General features: G+C 36.9%; 1 protein-coding gene across 1 annotated transcript in view; it reads left to right on the top strand.

Moving 5' to 3' along the window:
* The first annotated feature begins 306 nt into the window (after positions 1–306).
* Positions 307–10,406, top strand: part of LOC140312650 (uncharacterized) — a 53,283-nt gene continuing 43,183 nt past the window's right edge. The window contains exon 1 of the mRNA XM_072390418.1: positions 307–586. Coding sequence (XP_072246519.1) covers positions 508–586 — 79 coding nt within the window. The 5' untranslated portion in view covers positions 307–507. The remainder of the gene's footprint in view (positions 587–10,406) is intronic.

Raw genomic sequence — 10,406 nt, 5'->3', positions numbered from 1 at the left:
TGTTCTGGTTACAGGATCTAGGTGGTACATACGTGTAATAAAGTGTAATAACTGTTTTAAGTTTAAAGCTTTGAGAGAAGTGAAAGGAGAATTTAACAATTCATGTTCCTATAGCTCTTGCAATTCCCTGTTCACCTTCAGACTAATAGTAAATCTCATTCCTTCTTAGGCCTTTCCCTCCAACTACACCTCTCCCCCGTGGCGGGCTGCTGCTCCTCCCCCTTCTCTCATGACTGTCCCACCCCTTTACTCTTCTCAGCTGGAGGAATTGGCTACATTCACATACACACTTACAAGCACCCCACAAGTCCGGAACGGGAAAGTAGACACAGATGTCATGATGCGTTTTGAGGACAGCATCCATAAAGGATCTTTCTTAAGCAGCATTTTTTTTGTACAACTGAACTTGAAAGAAGAATAATCTACTTGAGAGATCTCTGAGGAAGTTCTTTTTCCTTTTTTGTTTCTAAATAGAATTTTCTTGAACATCTGGAAAATTTTAGCAACATGAGTTTGAAAAGGAAAAAGGCTGGGCTGGTAATCAGCTGGCAAAAGTCCTTCTCTATCTTGGCTCCTTGGAGGAAAGGTAAAGTGATATCTTTCTATATTCACAAATTAATCATACTCGCAAATATGTTGTAACACAAGTATGTCTTTTGTGAGATTAGATGGAGACTAAAATGTCAATCACAGGATGTGTTTTATTTCATATTTCTGACTCTTATCACTCCACAAATCTCGTCATAATCCAGTATCACCTCTAGACACTTAGAGCCATTCCACTCTTTGAACTCTTCAAGGCATTTGTTCCCGTAAACAGTTGCACTATAGGTGGCTGACACTTGTACTGAGTTGAAGAAGTGTGAAACACCCTTTGAGTCTAATTTACAGGGACATGTGGATGGTAAGTCAATGTATTGTTAGTCAAGTGAAATCATTGTCTATGATATGGCAGTCTCGAGATTTTAAATGAATTCCCAGTAGGTGAAAATTTCTTTCTAAGAGACAAAGAACATTAAGGAGGTTCCAAAACCACCTCATAAAATCTGATACTCAATTTTTTCTGTCATAAAACTTTTCTCATTCAATTTGACAGATCAGGGTTTAATTAAACCTGAGAATTGTAACAAAACACATTTGCTGTGGTTTCATAAATATAAAAGAAAGATAGCACATGTTTATACCTCCTGTTCCATGTGTCTGTTTTAATAGGACTGGATGGATGTAATGGTATGTAATCTTTATAGAAAAGCAAGGCTGATACAACAGAGCAATTTATAATTCTCAAGGAAAGTAGAGTTCTAATCTTGTATGTGTCATAAACATAACATGTAAACAAATATTTCTTGAATATTTCTATTTTTACTGATACGTAGAATTTTTCTCAACAGAAAAATAAGAATTTAATTTAGCATGAATTACATGGACCACTTTGAGGCAGCATAACTAGTAGCTGCTAATTTGTCTCATGAGCTTTGAAAACAAAAAAAAGAGTTAACAGAAGCTTTCATTTGGGGGTCTATTCAGGACTCTTTGGAATCCAGCCATGTTCAAGAAGTAAACCTTTATACATTTACACTAATTCTTAACACGTAAATGCTCGTAACTGAAAAGCTGAAAATAGTTACAATTTAGCAGAGAGTTATAGCTTGTTACAATAAGAGTAGTTAGCATTTAACAATACAACAGTCTCTGGAGGACCACAACCTCTGATCAAAATTTTGACTGGGCAGTTAGAGCCCCACACAGTGGGGCTGAGAGTGAGCAGACCACTATCCAGTTTTCCTTTAGCTCTGGGTTGGTCTCGCACACTACTTGCCAGCTTTGTCCTCTGCTGGAACAAATCAGTTGGAAACCATTTTGCTGGAGAATGAACATGATAAAAAGTAACATTTGCTGAAAGAGGCTTAAAGTGTTGATGATTGTGTGCAATCATTAAAAAGTTGTGGCTAAAGTAGAAAATATCACTGCGTTAAAGCTACATAAAGTATCAGTTTCTTTGACTACAGTTTCTTAAAGCAAAAGACTTCATTCACACACAGTCATCTGACCCACTGTAATAATAAACATACTGGTGTAAGTTTCAGAATGCAGTATAAGACAAAAGAGAGCTTATCGTTTCATAAGCAGTGCAATGCTCAGCTGTCAGTTGGTGTTGCAGCTCACTATATGATGCCCCTAGTCCATATCATAACTTATATGGACTTTGCAACAACACATTGAGCATTGCTGGTCTCATCCCCCTTCCTTTTCTAATCCTGGCATCAGGTTGCTCTGCATTCCAGACCTGAGCCTTGCTCAGCTATCACTGTCAGCTTATTTACAGTATGAGCCTCCACACCTGCCTAGGAGAAAATTCCACAGTTGTGTTGCAGTGGGAGGGACGATAAATATACACATTGTTGCTGCTGTGAGGGAGCCTCTTTATTCTGTGTGACAGCCATCACAATGTTTGCCTTGTTACTTCGGGTAGAGAGAAAAGGCCATTGTAAAGATAACACATTGTGTACAGTTCAGCAGGGAGCAGCTTCTGAATGCTGAGGGCTTCTGGGCTTCTGTTATTTTATCACTGTATAGATTTTGGGAGGAAGTGGTAGATTCTGTAAGGAACTGAATCTGTAAAAATAGCAACCTTTCTTTAACATTTAACTTGACACAGTTGACTGAAATCCGATACTCTTTGTTGAATGAGAATACAGACAACTTGAAAAGAAATTAGTCAATTTTCTTGAAATCTTGTGTAGTTTGAATAGTTCCTGAAAGTTGCAACACAGAAACAGATTCAGTGGAATTCTGTTATGGATTGTATTACTCGGCGAGGAGTTGTCAGACATTACTCAGATATAAGGAATTTGAGTTGCTGAGAAGAATGAATTGGTGCATGAAGTATATGTGACATTTATAATGGGGAGTCTATTTTGTCCTCTGACTGATATGGAGGATTGAGTGATTTGCTTAGAAGTTGTGGTGTGACTGAGTTGAAGTTATACCAAACCTTCCCGGTTCGCTTCCATGAAAAGGAAAACAACTTTTAAAATCACAATATCGAGATATATGAGTGCACATTTCACTAAAGAGAAAAAAAAGTTACCATGGAGCTTATTTCTGATTTTTGTCCTGCTCTTAATTAACACTACTCCCCACAAGACTCCATTAAAACCAAATACTTTAAACATCACAATAAAACACAAGGACAGATATTTTGGAAAAACAAGAAAACCACTGAGTCAGTGACAAATGACACACTTTGCAGATGTGGTAAGACTAGGTTTAATATAAAAGCTCATTGTTGAAAAATTAGTCTGGCTACAGGCAACAAGAATAAAATAAAGAGAAATTGCATGTTATTGAATTTAGACATTGTTAAACTTTTTAAAAATGTTGCTCTAAGTGATACTGTAAAGTAACCCATGCCATCCCGCCTTTCCTGTTATATCCTTTGCATATATAAAGGCTCAAAACTGGTAATACTATGTTTTTAACTGGCATCTTGATTAAACGTTTTCCTTTACAATGTAAAATGAGGAAATCTACAGGATATTTTTCTCTTCCCGTTCCCTCAAAGTCTGTCAGTGGTCCATAGCTTTGGGACGTGTTCTTGACAAGATGCTGAACCCTTAAATGATATCTGTGTTCACTGGTTTCTGAATGTGTGTGTGGTAGAGAAAACTCAAATGTAGTTTTAAAAGGCTTAATGGGTGCAATGGGTTAAATATGGAAAATAAATAAATATATTTATATAATAGTGTTATGCAAATGCAATCCTTTCAAAGTTTGTCCGTACCTGACTAATTTAGGGCTTGACAGTTTCAGTAAATTGCTACAAAAATGCCCGGTATTTATGCACCTTGTTTTTGCCTGGACAGGGAAAAGTGATCAAATTTCAATGGCCTTTACTCTGAGGGGATAAGAACCCTATACTGACAAAGGAAAATAATACAAAGGAGCTTTAACTTGTGTTACAGTGCTTCTACACATTCCTGTGTTATCTTAATGGTTTGTGATAGGACAGAGCAGAGCTGGAAGTCCCCATTAACACTGATAACTAGAAGTAGTCTGGGTATCATCCTTAGGTTTTGAGGACAGCACTCAAGAACCCAGTAACATCACAGTAGAGAATGATGCAAGTGGGCTATGCATGTGACACTCCCTGAATGGAATCACTTAATTTATCCCATAAAGCCAGGGTTTATTTATACATTAGTGTTTAGGTTTATTTCAGTAACTTCATGTTTGACAGCAAATAAACTGTAATTCAGGGGAATTCTTGAATTTTTGTACCTGGAGTACATGTATCTGGATTTTTATGAATCAGCTTTAAACTCTAAAGTAAGATTGCAGATGACCACTAACAGCCTATTATGAATTATACATTGTCTATAATGTAAACTTGATTCAAATCATTTTAACATTGCATAATTACTGAGACTGAATCAGACAATGCTTCAAAAATAGGTAGCTACATGATCATTAAAGTTTTTATCAGAAGATTTAGGGGTGGTGGCTTGACCATAATCAGTTTATAACCTCATTAAAGACTCAGATGATTGTACATTGAATAATATTTTATCTAAATGGACAATATTTTATCTCACTAAGCAGGTGTTCTTTCCTGAAGCATTCAATAATTATTAGCTTCTCCACTCAAATCTCTTTCATGCAGCCCCTGAAGAGCAGTGACCACACTAAATGCTTACAGGGGACTGACAACCCATCTGGGCAGTAAAAATAGCAGGCTTGTCACTGCTTGTTTATGACTGAGCTCAGTATCTAAGAGGCCAACTGATCCAACAGTTTTGCTCGAGGGCTTACACATCTGCATTTGCAACCCTAAAAAACTTCCAAGAATTTCACACAAACCCTTAACTCCATGAAAAGGCAGTAGACTACACATGCCCGCTGTTGAGGGTGAAGGCTACATCTGTAAAATGACTAAATACTTGAGGAATATACCTCTTTTGTGGGTTAGGGGAGCCTCTGTGCAAATGAGGAATGAGTTCAGGAGTTGCATGCAGTCGTTAATTTAATTTCAAATTCCCACTGTCTTGACACCAATTCAAATTTGATTACTAAAAAAAGGCACTGCTACAGCAATGCAGAGGTCGACCTCTGCTGCCAGAAATGGCCTTGTTACAGTGTTAAAGAGATGATTTACTGAAATTATAAAACTGCTGTTCGCATATTGCAAAATATGATCCAAGAATACTTATTCACCACCTTTATCATTTTTATTAACCCTTAGTTAATTGACCACAACTGCAATCCTATTAGTAAATTAACACAAAGATTATTTTGTATTAAAAGCTTTTGTACTTTAATTGTGTTAATCAATTAGTGATACAAATAGTGTGTTTTAATTGAAGTAAAAATTTATTTTTACTTTTTTTTTTTTTTTACAAAGGCAGATAATTATTTCATCCGGCTTCCAGTTTTTATCCTAAGCTGGGCTAAGGTAGGATAATGATCAGTCTTCTTCTTACAGGTCATAGACATTCTTTTGATCCAAAGTCCTCTGGCACAGTGGTAGAATTTGCATTTTATTTAAAAAAAAAACAACCAAATAAACTACCATAGCTATGCAGATGACACACAGATGTATATAACAATGTCACCAGGAGACAGAGGGCCTGTACAGGCCCTTGGAAATGCATTGAGGAGATTAATGACTGGATGTGCCACAACTTCCTCCAGCTAAACAAAAACAAAACTGAGGTAATTGTCTTTGGAGCCAAAGATAAACGATTGAAAGTCACCACAGAGCTTCAATCTATAAATCTAAAAACTACCAACCAGGCCAGAAATCTGGGTGTAGTGATGGACTCAGACCTAAATTTGGACAAACACATTAAGGCAATAACAAAGTCAGCCTACTACCACCTTAAGAATATATCAAGGCTAAAAGATCTGATGTCTCAGCAGGACCTGGAAAAACTAGTCCATGCATTCATCTTTAGTAGGCTTGATTATTGTAATAGCATCTTTACAGGTCTGCCTAAAAAGTCAGTTAGACAACTGCAGCTCATCCAGAACTCAGCTGCTCGAGTCCTCACTAAGACCAAAAAAGTGGAGCACATCAGTCCAGCTCTGAAGTCTTTCCACTGGCTGCCGGTCCATCAGAGGATAGACTTTAAAGTTCTGATGCTGGTCTATAAAGCTCTGAATGGTCAAGGACCAAAATACATCAGTGACCTCCTGACCCACTATGAACCTTCCAGACCCCTCAGGTCATCTGGATCCGGTTCTTTATCAGTTCCCAGAGTCAGAACCAGACATGGAGAAGCTGCATTCAGCTTCTATGCTCCACATGTCTGGAACAAACTCCCAGAAAGCCTCAGATCAGCTGAAACTCTCAGTATTTAAGTCCAGGTTGAAGACACACCTATTTTCAGCTGCATTTGAATAAGCTTGAGTTTCAAAACGGAATCATGTTTTAACTATTGATTTTATCTTTCATATATATAATTTTTTCTGATTATATCTATTGTTCTTATTTCCTTCTTTTGTTTAAATTTTAAATCATGCTTTTTATTTCTTCTGTTTTAATGTCTCTGTGAAGCACTTTGAATCACCTTGTTGTTGAATTGTGCTATACAAATAAACTTGCCTTGCCTTGCCTTGCCTTATTTATCATTAACGTATTCATGATATCAAAATGGATGCTGCAGAGACATGATCCTGTTTATTCAATGCATTATTTCAACCTGGTGCCTCCATTGGCCTCATTGCTCTGTGATTGAGTCTTGTTTTCAAGAACAACTACATGTTATTTGTAGAAATGGCATCCCCCAAGGTGAAGGGCTTAGTCATATGGTAATAAGATCATTTATTTTAGTCCTAAATATGATCAAAGTGACCAAGTGTTGTCATATTTACATGTAACCAAAGCAACCATAAGGGTGATGGTCACACTGCAAAAATAATGTATTTAAGCCCTAAACATGAATTTTCAACCGTAACTAACTTTATTGCTTAACCAAACCATTAAGTCACGAAAATGGGTAAGGTCTTGTGTTTTGATTGAATGTAACTCAGAAGGGACATAGTTCATCATATGTTGGTCTTGAACCCGTTTTTTTATGAGATTTGTTTTTGAGTTTTTAGTAACTGATGCTCAAAGAGACTAATGATCTGTAGCCTGTAGATCTACCTGCCGATATTCATTAAGTCATTGATATTCTTCAAGGCTTCCCAGACTTTGATATGTTAAATTGGTGGAATTCAACTTTAATGACACCTTTGGCACAAGTTTTAGTCAAGTGAGTGAAGGCAGATAAAAAAAAATGTAAAAAAACCCAAAACATTTTAAATAAAGTCGTCACTCCATTATACATATTTTTTACAATTAGGTTTTATTCATATATAACTCCTTTGCCTAAAACAATGACAGTTTAGATAAAATGATCTAGTAGGAGTGGCATGTTTTTTAATAACTCAACACTCTTTGGCCTCTGTAAAGCCCTGGATGAAAGCTGTGTTTTCCCTGCAGCTCTCTGGACAGCTTAGAGCTTTTTTTTTTGGAGTTCGAGCTCAAGAAATCAGAAGAAGGCTGCAGGACAAACTACTTACTCTACTTTAATTGGTCCTGGAAATTTGGAAATTCTGACTTTGTAAGAGATTAGTAGCTCTACCTGGAATGTGACATGTATACGATGGGAAATGGCTGAGGGATGGTTTTAGACAGCAAACAGGCTTTCGGATGAGTTGGGGGAGGCAAACTGTCTGTAATGATACGTTGTCGGGTTTAGTCAGGCACAGAGACTGGAAATAGGCTGAGTCAGCCTGTGTGGACAATTATAGGATAGAATATCTGTTTGCGTTGTTTGTGAAGGATAAGGACAACTAGTTTGGGGCAACACCTGTACAGCTGACTGACTGCATGGAGAGGATTTAAAAAACAAGCGAGGACTGTATCACAATAGCAAGCAGTCAGATTACACGCTTGAGTCGGGCCGGGTGACTACAGCGTGTAATTAAAGTTAACTTGCTTGCCTTCTCATTGTCTGCTGGTGCTTTACAAAAACAGGCATGCTTTGAAAATCTATGTAACAAAATAAAGCTAATTCTCCACGTAATAGTCAAAATGGTGTTGCAGAAGTAAAATTTCTAATATTTGGTCTCCAGAAACTTATGGGCTTTCACATATTGTATGTAATTTTTCCATTGTCACAATCCTGCTTTGTGAATTATTGGGCTGTTATGTCACTGACAACACATCTGCTTCTTGATAATACTGCTAATTGAGAAAATATGTCTTGAACCAATCAAAGGCAGCAGATGAGTTTTTGAGAGCTGCATTCAGCACAGCTTGGTATTGCTGAGGATCACTTTCCCACTGGACTATCTGGTACATGAGCTACATCAAACACTAAAGTTCAGTGTCTATGCAGAGTACCTGGTCTGACTATTTTTTTTAACTGGACTTGAGATGATGTTTTAGATATATGTGCCTTGTATTTGGCTAGTGCAGACTGAACATAAATGCAGCACCTAAACAGATAATAATTTCTGATTGGTTGTCATGAAATTTGGCTCTTGCAGGGTCACACATGGACCCAAAACAGACCAATAAAACTCTTCCAGTATTACAGAGCCATCTGATCTCCTCAATGTAGGAGTCATGAATATGGTGAAGGATAACTCATTTGACCATTTGACCAGTACCATATGTTTTGCACCACTGCACTCTTAATAAAATAAGATAATAAGTCTTATTTCTGAGGAAGAGTTTGTCTTTGTTTTTTTGATTACATGTCACCCTAATGCACAAATTAAATTTGCACTGAAAATTAATTCAAGGTGCATGGTACCGTCATTTATTTGATTGTTATGTTGACAGAATCTAAATAGACATAATATAATAAGAATACATTGCAAACTGAATGAAAATGGTCAATGGTGTTTTTCCAGTTTGTATACTACAAAGGAAAAATACGTTTGCTGTTTCTTATACAAAAAAGCTGAAATGCCGAAGGAAAGGATTGAAATAATAGAGAGCCTATCTCAAATGTGGCTGAGACTTGACATACATATTAACCTTGGTTTGGTCAGTATTTTGCTCAATGATATTTATACTTCTGTAAACATACAATATAATGCATACATTATAAAGATTCCAGGCTGTTCAGTGAGTCACTGTTTGATCTGAAAATACCTTAAATCCTTCAACAATGACACACACGCACACACAAAAAGCATCAAAGTGTCCTCCAACCTTTGGGGCCTCATTCTTGACTGGGGCCCTTTGCAGCCTTGTCTGAAGATTGGTTGAAGTGGAGACACAAAAGTTAGTGCCTACGAGGGTCAGAGCAAGACTAAGGTTTTAGTTAAACAAGGTCAATCATATTGAAGGTAATGTTCACTACTGGCCTTTAGTTATTTAACTAAAACAACATTTCCTTGGCCTTCCCATGTGTAAAAATAAACATAAAAAAGATATATGGAGTTACAAAGTTAACAAATGTGTTATTAATCAACCTATTTATGATTAAAACAGCTATTGGTGGTGGTGGTGAAAGAGGTACCAGGTATTTTATGGTTAGCTTGGTTTTTGCTTGCTTGATATACTCAGTCCCACTGCATCTTGGAATTGTAATTCTAGAGCTAGTCCTGGAAATCATGAATTAATGAAAAACAGTTCAACAGCAAAATTTAGTAAAACAGTCCTGAGCTTTTCAACAGGTTTTAAGCAGCTACTGTCTAACACGTCTGTTCTCATTATTTTTTTCAAAAACTATCAATTTTTAATGGTCCATTTTTTATACCCACTTAATCCGTCGGTTGAGTCGCGGGGGGCCTGGAGCCTATCCCAGCGGTCATTGGGCAAGAGACTCCTGGACCAGGTCGCCACTCCTGAAAAGAACTGAAAAGTAAAAAGTATCCCCTTAACATTTAATTTGTTTGTTTCTGTGAGGTACTCACTTGACTGTGGCAGTTCTTTAAATCAATTAATCGAACTTTATTTTACACAGATAATAGAAAAGTGTAATAATACAAGTGCTGCTCTGCCCCTTGGAAACATTCATATTTATGCTAAATATGTTCAAATCGTAGGAGCTCTGGGAAAACCAGCAAATTGAAGACAAAGCTTTCTTTTTGAATAATGGTATGACTTCCATAAGTCTGGGAGATACACTGGTTGTGCTTTGTATGTCATAACTACTGTTTGCAAGACAGGTTATTCTAAATCAGTGTATATTGTTCTCTAACTTTAAAAGAGATTAGGCAAGAGACAGTAAACACTGATTTGTGCCACCATAGACATGAATGCACAATGAATGTTTGACTCAAAAGGACCAGTGAGGCCAGTCGAATAACAATAAGCCAGTTGATGAAGTGACAAACTATTTTCCCCTGCATTTTCAAAACCAGGAAATGATTTTACTGGGCTACAAATATTAAATATTCTC

The sequence above is a fragment of the Leuresthes tenuis genome, unplaced genomic scaffold (assembly GCF_036924035.1).
Source record: "Leuresthes tenuis unplaced genomic scaffold, fLeuTen1.0.hap1 SCAF_8, whole genome shotgun sequence".
In the NCBI taxonomy this organism is placed as follows: Eukaryota; Metazoa; Chordata; class Actinopteri; order Atheriniformes; family Atherinopsidae; genus Leuresthes; species Leuresthes tenuis.
Note: the sequence above shows the minus strand (reverse complement) of the source record. Positions and strands in the feature narration are given on the sequence as shown.